We start from the raw sequence: 18721 nt of genomic DNA, 5'->3' as shown, positions 1-18721 counted from the left end.
GCAGCACCATCAAACAAACAATAGCGTAATATGAAACGATAGACGTTTTCATATCGTCATCCGATATATATCGTTATATCAAACAGCTCTGAGGAGAGTGCCTGCTCCACCCAGGGATAGTTTGAAAAAAAGAGCTTGAAAGAATGACTTAGATGGGTATCATTGAACGAGTGGAAGAGCCCACAGACTGGGTGAACTCTATCACGTGTGTCAAGAAAAAAAATACATATACTTTAAGAGTCTGCCTTGAGCCCAAAGATCTAAATGAAAATATTAAAAGAGAGCATTATTAGATCCCTAAGAGAGAGGAAATAATGAGTGAAATGACAGGGGCTACGTTTTTTTGGAAACTGGATGCTTCACGTGGATTTTGGCAGCTGAGGCAAGACCCAGAAAGCAGCAGGTACACTACCTTCAACACACCATTTCGGTGTTACTGTTTCTTAAGGCTCCCATTAGGCATTAAATCAGCACCAGAGATCTTCCACAGAGCAATGGAGTCCTTAATAGAAGGGCTGGAAGGCACCAGAGTCTACATAGATGACCTCATCGTCTGAGGAAATACAAGACAACAACACGATGAAAGGCTGAAGAAACTTTAACGGAGAGTTAAAAAGAACGGACTAAAACTGAATAGAGACAAGTGCCTCTTTGGTGTTACAGAGATGACCTTTTTTGGCAGACAAGGTCACAAGTGATGCTGGACCTGACAGATCATCATGTGACAGTCATCCAGAATTTCTAGAAAAAGAGAAACCAGTGTGCTGTAGAAGAAACATAAATTAATCTTTAATCTTGAAAACCCAGATAGCCAGATTTTTGCTTCTTGTGGTTTCTGCTATGATGCAGTCTTGGCGTTTTTAAAAGTTCATGGCAGTTTGTACATAGCGCACTGTGTCACAGCTCACAGGTGGACATCAATGAGAAAGAGAAGACTATCAAGGACTTCTATGATGGCTGAGCCTCACATTTCACATCAGCGATTACATTTTATAAATATGTTTTTCATAGCATGGGCATTAGAAGCACTAGTGCCGAGAATCCCTTGATAAATAATCTAGTCAGTGAGGTGGAGGTGGAGTGCTACAGTATGTGAAAAATGAAGTAGCTGCAGTAAAATGAACATGCTGAAAAGTCAAAACATTTTAAAGTAGTGTGTTCTTTGCTGCCACAGTTTTGGAACTCTACACGTCTTCCTATTTAATCCCCACAAGGATTAAATGTCCTCAAAAAGAAAGGAGGAAGAAGAAAATATTCCAGTCAGAAAATTTTTACTTCTTTTCAGGGCTGCTGCAGAGTAAGATTTGGGTTTAGAAGCTTAGATTAGGATAGGATTAAATGGAAATGTCACAGGGGGAGTGGGAATGAATACAGTCAATGAAGTTTCTAACAAGTATGCAACAGCAATACAAATCTGTGTGTGCGTGCTAAAGACTACATGTTTGTTAGCTACTCAACTAAGCAGAAACATTGGAATGAGAGTGCACTTGCAGACATCAAGTCATTGAAACTCTCCTCACACTCCTGCCTGCCTCCATTTAGCAGTAGGGAGGGCTGGAGGGGAAAGGAAGGGAAAGAGAGGGATGTAAGAGAGTGATGCCAAAGAAAAGAGACAGCTCCAACTCTCCTCGGACTAAAAATCTTGATACACTTTGACTGCTTTAGACAATCATGACCATTAATGACTTCCCATGTTCTTAGTTGTTTTTGCATGTTAAGCTGTTCACTCTAGTGTGCGTGCATGTTTTAGCCCAGTCTATACATATCTGTGTTTTCATGTTACCAGCTATGTTAAAAAATGTCCAGAGACCAGAAATGCCCCATTAGTCTCTCATGTTCCATTACAACCTGGTCTGTTTCATGCATGCACAGCACCACAAATAGTTGCATGCACACTCACAGTCATTCACTAAGATGTGGATAGTATGGAAACTGTAACCGAAGACACAAACTAAAACATCAAAGCCTTTGTTGAAAAAACCTGATCAGACACTTAAATCACGTACACCCAGCTGAACAAGGACAAGAAACAAATGCAAACTGGCTTAAGGTAACGCTATTCGCACAGCAGCCTTGGTATAAGCAAAGAATCAAAGCAGTTATGAGCAAAGTTATGAAGACAAGGAAAAAGAGAAAAGGGTTGTGTCCCGTTTCCTGTTAAATTATAAACATAGTAGGAAATTATGTAAGTAACGTTTGCTATATAAATCTGTTGAACTTGATGCAAAGACACCATCTCCTTGTCATTTGAACCAATTGTAGAAAGGTCTGTGTTAGGGTGGACTACATTACCCAGATGCCTTAGTGCAGTCATGGGATTAGCTCCTGACCTGGACAGCCTGACTTAGTTTCTGGGCTGAGGATGTAGGATAGAGCTGCTGGGAACCAAAGCAAATAGCCCATTCTGTGTTTGTTATGAATAAACATGAGTTCAATGCTTCACCCTACTACTTTTGTGCATATTGGTTCTAACTATCTTTGGCATATATGCTAATTAGCAAAAGCTGTGTGGCCCAGTAATTTGATAGTTTCTGGCCTTGTTCCAGCTTTATTTGTTCCTTTTACCAATTCATGTGACTTTGAATGCCGTAATATGGGTGTATTATGTAGTGGCTAACTAGATGGGTTGACTCCTGACCACCTGCCTCAATATAAATAGTTCATCCCTTGTGTTGAAGTTACAGCTTGTGGCCTATTTGAATAGTGCTTAACTAAATGTGAACGCTCCTAAGGAGCGGTATTAGATCGATCCATTTCCTTAGCATATTTGTTGTGGTGGAATTCGTGGGCAGCTGTATTACCCTTTAATCCTTATTCAAGTTCTAATGTATTTCATGTTCTTGATCGCAGAAACCATGCAACATGGCCAACATGACACATCCTCCTACACTATGCCATACGTCCTTGTACCATCCATCTGCATGTAAATAAACTCCACCTCATACAATCTACTCCCTGGATGTCAGCCTCTCCTTCTGACCAAGATAACTGTCATAGCACAACCCAGCACTGAACTGACGTACACCATTCTGGTCAAAGTAGTCCCTCGAACCAGATGTGCTGCACCTACATGACATGGCTACATCCAGAGATCGGGATGATGCACTAAGTCCCCGTCCTAGCAGGATCCATAGAATCCCTGAACATCTGCAGGACTATGAGTTCTCCTATCATACCCGGGAACCAAGGCTTCTTCTTTCTAATATTTATTCATGTTCTAATGTATTTCCTGCTCTTGATTACAAAAACCACACCACATCACCCCGCACCCTGAAAACGTACATGTATGTTTGCACCAGGCACATCAGTCGTGAGGGGGACAGGGAGCAGAGCTGAAGAGCCAGAGAAGAAGAGACAAATGCTTCAAGCTTGAACTTTGAGTGGCCATGACCCAGATGTCAACATGGAGAGCATTTAGTAATAAATAATGAAATGAAAAGAAAGCAATACATGTGATGTCTTCTTTATTTCTCTGTTGTTTTTCAGAAATATAAAACAACAGCAGCAATTCATTTTTTTTTCTTCATTCGTTTCATTCATTGCACTTCTAAGCTGCTAAAAAAACTGCAAACTAGGAGCACCACTAAGATCTTTGACAGTATAGAACTGTAAATGCGAACTAACTGGAGAGGATTAGAAAAAGCTGAATCTCTGTCTCAAGTGTCTAGTATAGCTTATTTTATATGAGGGGGTTCTAGTGAGGAGCTGTACATCAAAACATCTAAATTTTAGAACAGCAGATTGGTTTTGAGCAGCAACATGATAGGACGATTCAGTATCCAATCACAGATGTCTTACCACAAGCAGGTTTTAAAATAAACCCCAGTGGCATGGCTCTAAAATTCTGGGTCCTTTCAATTCATTTTCTTTTATATTTTACAGCAACAGTTGTGTCAAGCTAAGTGTGTCTCCATAAGGTTTTCTTTGTGCATTTCTACAGTAGGTACTGTAAGACTTTGCAGGGTATACATTAAGAAAATTAACAGTGGCTCTAAAAATATCAACAGCGGGTTTTTATAAGTGGAGCTGCATCGAGGCCTGTCTTGAGAACTATACCTAAATGACCCAGTGACATCAAAATTACATGTACATTGTCACAAAGCCATCAGTTGAATCCAATAAAAACTGTTTGGCAACCTGCATTTACAATGAATTTAAAAGAAAAACGCAGCCCTTGGGTTTGCATCTGGCACGAAACTGAAAACAAAGGAATCAGCCAACAGGAGTTTAGCTCTGCCTGATTTTTGGTAAGTACATTCGTTTATCTAAGACAAGAGGCTATTGACTTTTGTTAAAACCATCCCTCTCCTCAACTGCATTACCATCTAGTTACAATGTGTCATTGTAACTGTAAAAATTTTGAAAAATACAGTGATTGGATTAGCTATTACAACTAAATCTCAAGGCTCTGGAAGCTGATTTGTGTTGTACACAGAAAATAATGGAAAGCAATGATTGCCTCGAGGGTGGGAAATTAATTTAAATATATATGAAGCTAAATAAAAAATTGAAACCCATAAAGCTTCCAAAATAATCCTTTCAAACTGTACTTTCTGTCTTTCTAAGTTGAACCACCCAGAAATGTTTTTAGAATGAAAACGCTGCAGCAAGCAGCAGCATTTCACACATTTTCATTTTTTTTAGACTTTTGTTAAGACTTCTTTGTGATTCTGCTCAACAAAAACAACTGTCCTGCATGGGCAGTCATCATCTTGCAGGAAGCTCAGTTCTGCTTAGACCAGGCTGAAGGCTTAGCGCGTCTCTCTCAGCCTTTAAATACATTCTTAACTTTTTGGAGACTAAATCTCTCAAAAGCTCAGACAAGGGTTTGCTGGTCTGTAAGTCTCTGCACCACATGACATGAATAAATCAATCAATCAGTCCTTTGAGGGGCAACAAAACAGAGAAGAGCTGATGCATTGAACCTTACAGCCCACATGGGAGTATATCATGGATTAATAAAAAACAAACAGCAATAACATACATACTCTCAATCACAAAATACTTAGCCAGCTCTTTCCAAGCTATTCGAGTGGAGACAAACACATCGACTCGACAGCATGACAGGCGCAGTTATCAGCAGAATGGATTATAACACATAGGCTAGGTTTGCCGATTGCATCAAAAGACCTTCTTCAGTGGGATTCCCGTATCAAAGGCACATAGATAAGGGAGCAGAGCGGTGACATGGGTTATTAGCTTTGAGGCAAATAGGAATGGGAATATTAACTTTTTAAAGGCTTGGTTGCAAACACACTTGATTTTGCCAGTCTGCTCGGAGTGACTTTGACAGGGCAAAGTGTCAGGGTGCGTTTGTGTGGGTGTAACTCACTCAGACTGAAACTCCAAAATGTCACTTTAATCCCAGACAACCATATCAAATCTCTTTCTGGATCATAATTCATCATTTGCTGTGGAGCAAAAATGAACAACATTTTCAATGCCTTTTCTGACTGCGACTGTGGGTAGCAGGCGTTAAATATAGATTTTGTGAGGGGAGGAAACAGTTTTCTTCCTTCCAAGAATTCTGTCATTTGCCTTTTCTATCTTGAAGCTCAAAGGTTCTGAACAAATTCAGCAACCATATCCAACCAGGCGCTCTGAGTATGCGTAGCCTTCTGCTTAAAAGGGACAGCATGACATTTTTGGGAAGCAGGCTTACTTCCTTTCGTGGTTTCTTTTTTTGAGTTTTAGGAGACAGGTTTGCACCACTTGCCTTTCTTTTTATGTTATAGCCATTCAGTCTTCCACTGCTTCTATGGTCAGTGTACCCTATATGTCCTATATATTAAAGGTCTACTGCTGAAAAAAAACCTTTTTTTGTCTTTTCTTGATGTAAATATCTATCTGTCGAAATTGACCTGTAACACCATAGATGTCATTTTAGTTATTAATATTAAAATGAAAAAATCAATAAAACAGATTTATTTAAGAGATGTGTCCCATACCCCTCAATAATAGTCAGGTAACACAAAAACCTTTTATTTATTAACATGATTCTCTTGAGGTTAATTTTACTATTTTTATTTATTTTTTATTTTTTTGTTGAAATCGACTAACCAAAAAGTATTAAAACCAACATTTGCATGTGTAAGGAAGCCTAACAAGGTAACCAAGAGATGAGAAACAAATTGGATGATAACTTATTATTTTTTGTGTATTTTTAGGTTCACCGCATGGATTGTGGTGGTGATGTACCCTGGTAAGATGTGATCCAACTTTGTAGTTCAAAAAACAGTTACCTGTTTACCTGGTTAATACAAAATCCTGCTTTGTAGTGTAGGCCTCTGGTTTTCCCCAGCCTAACTTTCCAGGGTTGTTTTCTCTCTTGGGCAAATTTCCTCAGTTTAGTTTTTGCTCTTGTTCCTGGCAGCCTTAAGCTGTTGATTCTGTTCTTACTTCTTGCCAGTAATTCATTTTTGCATCCAGAGCCCACAATCTTAAATGTGCCTTTCTCACAGCATTACTTAACACTAACACTTTTTGTTTTGTCATCTGAAGCACTTTTAACTGCAGGTTCATGTGAAAGGTGTCAGATTCCCGCTCCAATCTCCTGAATGGAAGTGTATTTATGACAACACCATCCTTCCAATGTGGATGTGCTTTATTGGAGAACTTGTTGATTCAAGTAATGGACACAGCAATTTGTATTTGACCAGAAAGAAAAAAGAAATTCTGAGCTTTTTCTGCCTGCCTGTCTGTGTGCGTGCGTAGTGTATTCTCTGTGCTTGGGTTGAGTTAAGCAACAATGAATCATGCTATCCTCTTAGTGCTCTGCAGCTAATGATGAATGAAAACAGGGGAAATGCAGAACACGGTGTAAGGTACAGTAACAACATTAAAATGCAGGAACGCATAAACGAGAGTTATGCCTTATCCTAGATCTTAAAGTATCAAACAGCAACTGACTCTACATTAAAGGCTTAAAAATATTACTTTTTATAACTGTGACAGAACTTCAGTTAATTCTATTGCTACGATTAGTGTTTCCACAAAGTATTCAACGTTTATGAACTTTTAAGTGCCCATTTGAACAAGTGACACTGGCCATCTTGAGAGTACTGACCTTTGAGAGGAAACTATCAAACTGAAATAACCTGACCACAGTTACATTTCCTTAAAAAATGCTAATCTATAACTTCATTATGTTTACATTTGTGTGCCTTTCAACCATTCATAAATAGTTTAATACACATTTTTGTAAAGAAGAGGGAAAAGGAGAAGGGAGAGGGAGAGAAGGAAGAGGGGGGTCCTTTTCCATCGGGTAGAGAGCAGCGAAAAAAATAAAAGGAAGTGATAGCCAAGGAGAAAAAACTCAAGTGTACCAGTTAACAATTTATTTACAATAAAACAAACCAAGGGCATTAAAAAAAACTAAGACAAAACCAAGCTAGAAGTCCATCCTATACATATATGTACAGGTGCAACAGTCTTGAAATAGATGCTCTAGCACCAACCATCACAGAAATCACTCTTTTCACCGGTTATGTCTTGCTTGGAAAGGCCTTCCTACTGGGTCCAACTCCTCCATCATATTCAACCACAGTTCCACAAACAGTTTCAAGGCCAATCTTCTTGGCATCATTCTGCCTATTCATCCTGCTGCTGCTCAAGCTGAAGTGCTGCTGCCTTCATGCATGTGCCACTTTTGTACTGTGAATGCTCCCTGTCTGCCCTAATTTCCCATCTTTCATGCAGAGTGAGCAGGTGTGGATATTTTCTTTGATTAAGATTAAAAACTTCAAAATAAAAGCATGCAAACTGTACACAGACATGCGTAAAACCACAACTTAAAACCAAACCATTAAAACACACAGAATACAACATTAAAACTACTTCCACCCCATAACAGTTTTAAAGAGGAAAGCTCTAAAAAGAAGAAGCCTCAAGCAGAACCAACCCAAAACAGTTTCAACTGCAAACACAGCATGGATTACAACAGATGCACACAAAGTTAAGCTTCGCTTAATTGCTTCTATTGTAGGGATGTGTCAGCAGCATCTGTGCAATCCTGAAGCCATCCTAGAGAGGATAATCATGGATGCTGAGACAGAATAAATCACACTGAACAGCAAACACACACACTTTCAGACCCCTTCATAAAAGTTGTGTCATAAAGATCTTAGAAGATGTGCCAAGCTGAAGAGATGACTGCAGCTAAGACCTGGTACTTCTTTGGGCATCTTCCTTACATGTGAACACTGCCTGGGTTAGAAGCAGAAGGGCAGCACAGGAGGTACATAACGTCCCCCCAAATCTTAATAATTCACTAAGATGTTGTTATAAGATGTTGTAAGTTTGCGCAGAAACCCAGACTATATTTTAGAGACTTTGGGACTAATGAGCAAATGGACTCACTGAAAAGACAGTTTGTGAGGGATTTATACTCCAGATGCAGCAAACACCAACAGGGATATAGATACACTCCCAACTGAAAAGATAATACTTAAAATACAACATTTTCTCTACAGGGGTTGCCACAGGATATGTACTGTTAATTCCCATAAAATGAAACTATTATAAAATGATTGGTTAGTTAATACTAATATCAATGTGTTAACCTATTTTATTTGTACAGTGGTCCCTTGCTATAACGCGGTTCACCTTTCGCAGCCTCGCTGTTTCGCTGATTTTCTTTTTTGTGCAATTTTGCATGTTTTTTTTCTTTTTTTACAGAACAGAACACGTTCAGCTTGAAAAATTTACATAAATCTTCGATCGCTGGCAGTGTGACTCTAAAGTGCTTTACTGTATGTTTGTAAGTTTTCTCCCCAACAAGCACAACAATGTTGATGAAATGTTTTGCATCGTCAGAGGCTCCTGCGGTAGCACCCAGAGGCAGGGGAAGGTGCTAACCATTGCACAAAAAGTTGGACTTCTGCACATGCTAAAGGAAGGTAGAAGTTACCGTATTTTTTGAATTATTAGGCACATTAAGCGAACTTTACTCAACTCATTCTTCTTGCTTCCTCTACTTCCGTACCATTGATTCATTAATGTTGAATTCTCTCACAGCTGCTCTGTGACCATGTTCTGGACCTGAAAACAGGGTTTGATCTTTGGTTTCATTCTATAATACTGGACTTGTTTTTCTACAAAGGTTTGAACTTTGAGGGTGTTTAAACAAGAGAGGGAATTGTGAAAATGTTCATGCCTGTCTGAGAAATGTGTATAAAGTATGTAGTGAGGGGTTTTTACAGACTTAAAACATCTACAATAATTGTAAAAAATAAAGCTGGCTACTTCGCGGATTTCATCTATCGTGGGTTATTTAGAATGAAACTCCCGCGATAAACGAGTGACCACTGTACTTTAAAAGAACTTAACCTTTTTTGGCTTTGTCCCAAAAAGGGTGGACAACCACAGACCTCTGCAGCTATGTAGTTCATAAGAAAACACAGCATCAGCACAATGATCTGTATAATCATGGGAATCAGAGACTCATATTCTGAGGAGCTCTTCTAGAAATGAAAGGCCAAACCCCTTAAGCCCACCTGTGCTCTGCCTGTTCTGCAGTTGTTTCCTGCCTGTCTCTGTCTTAAAAGAACCTCCTTTTTCTTACCTGCTGTGTGTATGGTGACTTTTTTATGATGGGCACACACATGCAAAGACTGACTAGGATCATAGCATTATGCGAAAAAAGGAAGGGGGACAGAAGTTTCAAAGACAGCAAGTGTAGTGGTACACGCCAGGTACACACAGAGACGGGAGATGGATTTAAATGCAAGGATGTCAGGGAAAAGTAAAAAAAACAAGAGAAAATATGAAATGAGCAGCATCTGGCTGCATTTCAATTATTTTGGAGACTACAAAGCTGAGTGCAGAATTTATAAAATTGGGAGCTGACTAAAGTGATACCCACTTTTATTTTCAGCAATTTCCACTGTGGAGGACAAAAACTTTTAAACTTGTCCAGGCCTTAAACCTCGTGTGTGTTGTTACCAGTAGTAGTAAATGCATGAAAAAAAGGCTTTTATGAAAACACTGATTGCAAAATTGCGGCACGGTGGTTAGCACTGTTGCCGCACAGCAAGAAGGCTTAAAAAGGTTCAATTCCACCATCAGGCTGGTGTCTTTCTGTGTGGAGTTTGCATTTTCTCCCTGTGTTTGCGTGTGTTCCCTCCGGGTACTCCGCCCTCCCACCGTCCAAAGACATGCAGTTTGTGGGGATAGGTTAATTGATTAATCCAAATTGCCCATAGGTGTGAGTGTAAGCGTGAATGGTTTTCTGTCTCCATGTGTTAGCCCTTCGACAGACTGGCGACAGACAAAATTGCACCCTTGAAAAAGACTGCTTTAACAGTTGAGTAATGCATATTACACAAAGTAAACTATACATAAAATGCCATGGTAATTTGGGGCTTTTAATTATTAAATTACATTGTACAGCATACAGTTTTATTGACTTTAAAAACAAGAATTGGGTGCACAAGTTTTGAATCAAAAATACAGTTTTGAATAATATATTTAAATAATATATTTAAATCTATTAATACGTGGTGCTAAAGGCTCTACAATGTCTTATAATTTGACAAGTCCACAGCCTGATAACTTCTTGTTATTGATTATGATTGACTTGGTAGTTTCTCTTTGCAACATAAAGTTAAGATTGCAAGATTTATAGATAAACTACACAGTCTATCTTTTAAGTATACAAACACAAAAACACACACAAACAAACTGAGAGTGTGAACATTTTCTGTAAAGCTGCTTTTCCCACCACTAATGCTGTAATTCTTCTCTGAATCAAATACAGCACAAAAACGCTTGAAATGAGCTCTGCTAAAATTAGTAAAGCTCAATATTTACAGCCAACATCAAACTCTGCAACTATGAAAGTGTTTCACACTGCAACAATATAAACAGTGACTGATGTTCCACAGGTATCATCACAAAAGCTTTACTGGCGTAACACTGTCACCAAATCTGAATTACATTACTGTTATGTTACATATTATGTTACATTATTGTTACATGATCTTAATTTCATGCCACTTTGATAACAGAGTCTCAAAAACAGCTTTTATTATATCTTTTGATTAAAGATAAAAAGAAAAAAAACATTTCTCTTGAAAATCCTCATATTATACATGAAAGGTTTCCAAAGTCATTATCCCCCTTACTGGCACGTTCTCCTTTTCAGTTTTTACACTTCAGAGTGTTTGATAGCATTTGCTCCACTCTGAATCCAGCTGCTGATTATTTTACTCTTTAGTCCAGGTTTTTTCAGGTATTTAGATGAAAAAATATTGAAAAATATTTTTGTTTCACTCATACCATAACCAAACTACTCAAAATCCTGAATTCTAACCTAATTCTAATCTAATCAGTTTTATAACATTAATGTTTTCAGTTTTTTGGTCTAAACTGATGTGAGATCTTTTCTTCTTTTTTCAGCTGCCGCATTTAGGAGTCACCACAGTGGATCTCCTGCTTCTATCTCACCCTGTCCCTGTCCCTCCTCTGTCCCACCAACTAATTTCACTCATGTTTAGTGGTATAAAAATTTGTAATTAAAGTACAGCTTATAGGATCAATGTGATGTTAGGTTACGCAGGTGTGTGTAAGTGTGTAAAATAACCATTTTAATGTCTGTAAGTATACATGTGGTGTGGACATATACAGAAATCGAGATATTACTTTTCTACTAGTTAATATTCTCTGCTGCTCTTATTTCTCAACTTGGTTCATTACTCTTTAGCCTTACTTCCTCTCATTTGGTTTCTTTTTGTGATGCTAACTTGGCACAATATTTTCTAAAGTTTGGTGCCTGAGGATCTTGTTGCATAATAAGCCTGGGTGTATTCAACCAGAAGAAACAATTTCCTCTGTCTGCCTCCTGGTTCCATTTTTTTTCTTCTTCACTCAAGTAATGGGAAAAGAAAAAAGAAGAGAAAGAAGCCAAGTGAACGAAGACTGGGGAAAGGAAGTTGGAGAGGCGCTGTGATGAGAGTAGAGGAGAAAAGCGGCTTACAAGATGGATGCTCTTTTGAGGAGAGAAGATCTATATTTTTTAAATGAAGCGGGTATGCCTCATTGATATTTTTACAAGAAAAACACTGTCAGTGTGGGTCAATAAAAATCTCTGTTTTGCACTCTGGATTCAAGCTGCAATTGGTTTTGCTTCCCAGCTGGAGCTCTGGAATCTCTACTCAGTTGTCGAGCTTTCTTTCTAGCAGATTATCACTCTTACCCTGAGAAATGAGACCACGCAATGATCCAGTCTATCTTCATTTGCAGGCACAATCCGCATTAAAAAACACTAGTACGTACACTAACACATAACCGCACAATCACGAGCCGGCTCTGTAACACTACATCTCTGCTGGGGAAGCTCATTAAACACATACACCAACAGTGAGAAAAACCAATGATGCAGTGCATGATACGTGTGTGTGTGTGTGTGTGTGTGTGTGTGTGTGTGTGTGTGTGTGTGTGTGTGTGTGTGTGTGTGTGTGTGTGTGTCGGGGTGGTGGGGCACGCTCACAAATTGAACAAATGTACAAGAATACAGGGGAAGAAAAGACAGACAAGGATTAGCAAGATGATTGAAGCGTGCTGAGAAATCACTGAAGAAGTCAAAACCATCTGCCTGCAGGTTTTTATAAGGGATCCAGTCTCTACAACTCCAATGGATGGTTGCTGAGTTTAGGGCTAAAAGCAACATTGCTTCTATCCTCCTCTGCATGCAAGAAGAAAGACTCTAATGTTAATGTTTGTGAATTCAAGAACTGCACCACAGACGGTATATAAAAGATGGGTGTTGCTATTTGTGTGAGAATTCGACATTAGCTTAGGGGCTGACTAGGGCTGGGCGATATGGCCTAAAATTCATATCACGATATAATTTAAAGCATGTGCGGTAACGATATATATTGCGATATATTCTTTTCTTCTGTATAACGTATTTTCCACACTATAAGGCACACTTAAAATCCTTTAATTTTCTCAAAAATCGAGAGTGTGCCTTATGTATGAATTTTGGTTGTCCTTACTGACCTCGAACCGATTTTGGCGTGCAGAAATCTGTTAAAAAATTTTTAGTACAACTTTGGTAAGCTGCACTGCTTGATGGATTGTCAGAGCATTACGGCTGCCGTAGTGAGGAGCTTCGCAGAGTAATCTGGGTCCAAAACTCCATCCCCAAAGTCAAACGAACACTGAGAGTTAAAGACGGTCTAAATTCTTTAATATTTAATAAAATCCTATACAGCAAATAGGTCAAGTGAGGACAAAATAGCTACAGCTCAACCTTTAACACAATCATCCCCAACATCCTGGTGAGGAAACTGTCTGACCTGTCCCGGCTCTCACTTACTCCTTGATCCTCAACTTCCTCACCAACTGCCCACAGACTGTCAAACTCGTTCCTCACCTCTCCTTTACTTGAACACTCAAAACTGGCTCCCCACAAGTGTGTGTTTTGAGCTCACTGTTCTACACTACCCTAACCCTAATCTGCATACAGGGATTCAATTCAATTCGATTTTATGTATACAGCGCCAAATGTCAACAACAGTCGCCTCAAGGGACTTTATATTGTAAGGTAGACCCTACAATAGTACATACAGAGAAAAACCCAACAATCATATGACCCCCTATGAGCAAGCCATTTGGCGACAGTGGGAAGGAAAAAACTCCCTTTTAACAGGAAGAAATCTTTGGCAGAACCAGGCTCAGGGAGGGGCGGCCATCTGCTGCGACTGGTTGGGGTGAGAGAAGGAAGCAGGATAAAAGACATGTTGTGAAAGAGAGCAAGGGATTAATAACAAGTATGATTCAGTGCAAAGAGGTCTATTAACACACAGTGAGTGAGAAAGGAGACTGAAGAAAAAATACTGAGTGCATCATAGGATGGGAATCCCTCAGCAGCCTACACCTATTGGAGCATAACTAAGGGGGCATTCAGGGTCACGTGATCCAGCCCTAACTACATGCTTTAGCAAAAAGGAAAGTTTTAAGCCTAATCTTAAAAGTAGAGATGATGTCTGTCTCCCGAATCCAAACTGGAAGCTGGTTCCATAGAAGAGGGGCCTGAAAACTGAAGGCTCTCCCTCCAATTCTACTTTTAAATACTCTTGGAACAACAAGTAAGCCCGCAGTTCGAGAGCAAAGTGCTCTAATGGAGTGATATGGTACTACAAGGTCATTAAGATAAGATGGGCCCTGATTAGTCAAGACCTTGCATGTGAGGAGCAGGATTTTGATTCAATTCTGCATTTAACAGGAAGCCGATGAAGGGAAGCCAAGATTAGAGAAATATGCTCTCTCTTTCTAGTCCCTGTCAGGACTCTTGCTGCAGCATTTTGGTTTAACTGAAGGCTTTTCAGGGAGTTTTTAAGACATCCTGATAATAATGAATTACAATAGTCCAGCCTGGAAGTAATAAAGGTATGAACTAGTTTTTCAGTGTCACTCTGAGACAGGATATTTCTAACTTTAGAGATGTTGCACAAATGGAAGAAAGCAGTCATATTTGTTTAATATGAGCATTGAAGGACATATCCTGATCAGAATTACTCCAAGGTTCCTCACAGTATTACTGGAGGCCAAGGTAATGCCATCCAGAGTAGGAATCTAGAGTAACAATCAGGATGGCAGAGTATATTTCTAAAATTTTCAGGGCCAAGTACAATAACGTCAGTTTGATCTGAATTTAGAAGCAGAAAATTAGATGTCATTCAGTTCTTCATGTCTTTATAAAGACCTGGATGCAGTTAAACCAATTGCTGTGTGTTATTTGGCTTCATGATAGATAAAGTTGTGTGTCATCTGCATAGCAGAGACTGTGATGGGCTCTGAAACCCCATCACAGTACAGGATATGAGGTGCTGAATATGTCTGTGTGGTGTTCAGTAAACAATCTGGCTGTAAACAACACAAGGCCAAAGGAGATGATCCTGGACTGTAGGAGGCACAGAGTAGACCTGCCTCCACGCTACATAAGCTGACCTCTCCTGGAATGCAAACACCTCCACCATCATCAGGAAGTCACAGCAGCATCTGCACTATGGTAAATGGTAAATGGCCTGTATTTATATAGCGCTTTACTAGTCCCTAAAGACCCCAAAGCGCACTACCCGAGAGTGCTCAGAAGGAACAACACCTGTGAGAAGCTGCTGACCTTCTACCACTCGCTATAGTGTATCACAGTGTGGTTCACACATTGCACCCAGGCTGAGCGGAAGACGCTCCAGAGAGTAGTCAATACTGCACAGAAGATCATCGGCTACGCCCTCCCCTCTGTTGCAGACATCTACACATCCCACTGCCTGAACAGAGCTGAGAGACTCCACCCATCCTACATCTTGCATCCCACCTGTTCGACCTGTAGGCCTTTAGGAGATTCTACAGGTTAATCCAAACCAGGACCATGAACACACGCCCCACTTAAAGTCACACATCAGTACCTCTCACACATACAACACACACACACATATGCACACATACAGTAACACACACTCACACATAAACATACACATCACTACCACACAAGACAAGTGCAATACTTGAGACCAACCTTGCACATTTGTATATACCTTGTACATTTGCACAGTTTTATAGCTGGTATTTTTAGATTTGTTTTTGTTAGCTATTTCTTTGTTTTTATTATTTTTTTATTCTAAATGCTGCTACCAGGTAGCTGCTTCTATATTTCGTTGAACGCCTGATGTTTAATGACAGTTAAAGGATTATCATTCTGATTTTATTTGAACCCAGTGCAGGAATAACAGACTCCACCACTTGCAACAGAGGGCACAATAAAGAGAGATAAATGCTGAATCTGAATACATTTAAAAGCTACCGTTTTAACCCGAATGACCACATACACAGAAAAATGAAAGGAAAATGCAACATAAACATGTTCAAACACGTTAGACAACCACATGCTGTCACAACAGCTTCAGTGCCCTTTGCAATTGATGAGGCTGCAACAAATGCTGTTTAACACAAAATCTCCTTTAGGTGTTCAGCAAGTAAAGATGAAATGACTGTAAAGCAAATAGCACAGGTTTCTCACTTTTTTGTCCTCTAAATGTTCAGTAAGCTCTCCTTCTCTACAGATCAGGTTATTGTCATCACTGTAGAAAACAGTCTCATCTGAAGATGATCATTCACAACAATTTGATTTACAGTGACCCTTTCCCAAAGGGACAAATGTTCTGGATCATTTCACTGAAGGAGTGGAATGATTCAGGTAATTCCTATTCATTTAAGAATTTTCTTTTTCCTTGCAACCCACCTATTGTTACCTTCGTCCATAAAGATTTCACTGAATGTCACCTAAATTAGAAGCAGGAAACATGGCATGAGCATTTTCCATGCTGTTGGTTTTAGGAACAACAACATCTTTAGGCCAGGATAAGAGGTTTAGCTAAACATGGGGCTTTCACCGATGGTGCCACCATTTCAATGGTCTGAAATGATGGTAGTTAAAAGGTCAAAATGGGAAGCTATGAGCTGCCAGCTAGTTTCAACCAAGGCAAACCATCCATTCACCACCATTTTCTTTTCTTTGAGTATTTTTTTTTCTTCATAAGGTCACCACTATGGTGAAAAATAAGAAGTGGCCTACACAGAAGACTTATTTCTAAGTGAAAGAAGGGTCCCAAAAAATATCAGGGATTAGAACGCTAACTTTTCGATAGATAGATAGATAGATAGATAGATAGATAGATAGATAGATAGATAGATAGATAGATAGATAGATAGATAGATAGATAGATAGATAGATAGATTGATAGATAGATAGATAGATAGATAGATAGTGTTTGAGACATCAACTTTGTTCCTCACTTAGTGTCAGCCTGCTTTCTAATTTGCATGCTGATGCTCAGACTCGAGGAATCCCCTCTCCCAATTAACTGCGGAGCTGGCTGACTGGTGATTTCTCTATTTTTCTTTGTCTCTGCATCCACTCGTGCCTGATCGTGGCTCCCACGCACACGAATGGACTCGTGTCCACACGGAGGATTTGAGGCTGCATGTGCAGCCCGTACTGCTGTGCCAAAGTGGTTGGAGCTGCTGGCGCAGTAAACAGCGAGACGGTGCTTCAGACTCGCTCCTCTCCCTGCCCTACTGCGAGTCGCGCGAGAGGAGGTGTCTGAGAGGAGCAGAGGGATGCCCGGAGACGAGGTGTTTTTGCGGTGCATAAAAACTCAACTGGCGCCTCTGTCATTCCACTTGGATGCGAACCAAGACGCAGAAGGACAGAGAGCGCAGAAACGCGCAGAATCAGACATCACTCTGGTTTCGCACGAGAAATCAAACGCATACCTGCTGTTGAGACGCTGCTCCACAGCAGCCCGATCCACAGCACCGCGGGCAACATGCAGCGGAGTCGGTAATCGACCGAGCAGGCGGCCGGCGGCATGGCAACAAACCCAGTGCAGAGAAGAGAGACTCAAGAGAAGAAAAGAGTGTCAGCTGGTTTATCTGTGGTCAGGCGGGCACGTAGAAGCGTAGTGTCGCGGTCAAGATCGTTGGGGGTCCGCATGTCAGAGCAGCATCTTTCTGACTGGCTGCAAGCAGCGCCTCCTGCTTTCTGCCTGAGATCTGCCTCTCCACCCTCCCGGCCGCTTCTCCACGGACTCCTCAGTCCTCTCTCTCTCCCTCTCACCCGCCCACCTCCTCCACACACGCAGCCCGACCTTAATGATAATGAAACTTTTGCTCAGAGAGTGACGGTCTGTATTTGTGTCAAGCTGACAGTAGGCTGCAGCAAGATAAGGGCACACTTACATAACGGAGAGAGAGAGAGAGAGAGAGGCAAAATAACGTTGTTCCAGGTAGCGCAAATTTTCTGGATGAATTGGAAAATTGGTGGGGTGAATGGAGGAGTCATGGAGGTGGAAGGCCCACTGAGGATTCATTTCACCTCAGGTTGGCACTAATGTTGTAGCCACTGCAATCCAACGCTTTAGAGGGAGCTCTAGGACAGAAGGAAGGCTGGAAAATAATATTGATTTTATATACTCCCAGGTTGGGTCCTTCAGGGTATTATATGCATCAAATATTATAATATATTCTGAGCACATTGGCTCTGAAATAAAATACAGAAAGTTTCAAGTCGTAAAAGCAAGAAAGCATAGAAATCCACAATACCAAGAGCCATCAGGGAAAAAAGTAACGTGTGAGACCTAGAACAGGAAAGTGGACCTGGTACAGAAAACAGATTTAACAAACTCTGAGTTGAGATTGGAAAGTTAGTTCAATCGACCTGGAGTAATAAGAGTAATGCCTGGTAATGGAAAAAATGAATGATATAACATCTGATAATTAGCTGTGACCTGAAAGACAGGAAACTCGGACAGCTGAAGATAAATAATATGGATCAAACTAATGGTGATTAGAGGGTTTAATTAGGAACGTGTGATATTAGTCAGACCCAGAAAGACTGAGTTTGGTGATTTGCAATGAAAAAGATGTAAAGGTTAAATATTTACATTTTAAACATGTATTACACATTTCAAAATGTTGCCTCCCTTTTAACACTCATCATCCTTTAGATATTTAGATCATCTTCAACACGACATGAAATACATTTTTGTCGATCTGTGCAACTGATAAATGATTGTTTACTGATAAGTGTGTTTTATGTCTAAAGTGACGTACAGATTAATTTAATTTCAACTGTTTTTGCTACTGTAATGTACCATAAATATTTCAGTGAAGATGAACTAGTTAACAATTTGCAGCTCCCTTACTTTCCACAGGGGGA

General features: G+C 40.0%; 1 protein-coding gene across 3 annotated transcripts in view; it reads right to left on the bottom strand.

The window, feature by feature from the left end:
• Positions 1–17620, bottom strand: part of sez6l (seizure related 6 homolog (mouse)-like) — a 112278-nt gene extending 94658 nt beyond the window's left edge. For all 3 annotated transcript variants that reach the window (XM_086301848.1, XM_086301850.1, XM_086301849.1), the window contains exon 1: positions 17278–17620. In XM_086301848.1, the coding sequence (XP_086157974.1) occupies positions 17278–17374 (97 nt within the window). In that variant the 5' untranslated portion in view covers positions 17375–17620. The remainder of the gene's footprint in view (positions 1–17277) is intronic.
• Positions 17621–18721: the final 1101 nt, after the last annotated feature.

Source organism: Aulonocara sp. 'chitande type north' Nkhata Bay, linkage group LG7 (assembly GCF_057382095.1).
Source record: "Aulonocara sp. 'chitande type north' Nkhata Bay isolate Kocher_YH1m ecotype deep benthic linkage group LG7, A_spYH_male_GT1.1, whole genome shotgun sequence".
NCBI classification, from domain to species: domain Eukaryota; kingdom Metazoa; phylum Chordata; class Actinopteri; order Cichliformes; family Cichlidae; genus Aulonocara; species Aulonocara sp. 'chitande type north' Nkhata Bay.
Note: the sequence above shows the minus strand (reverse complement) of the source record. Positions and strands in the feature narration are given on the sequence as shown.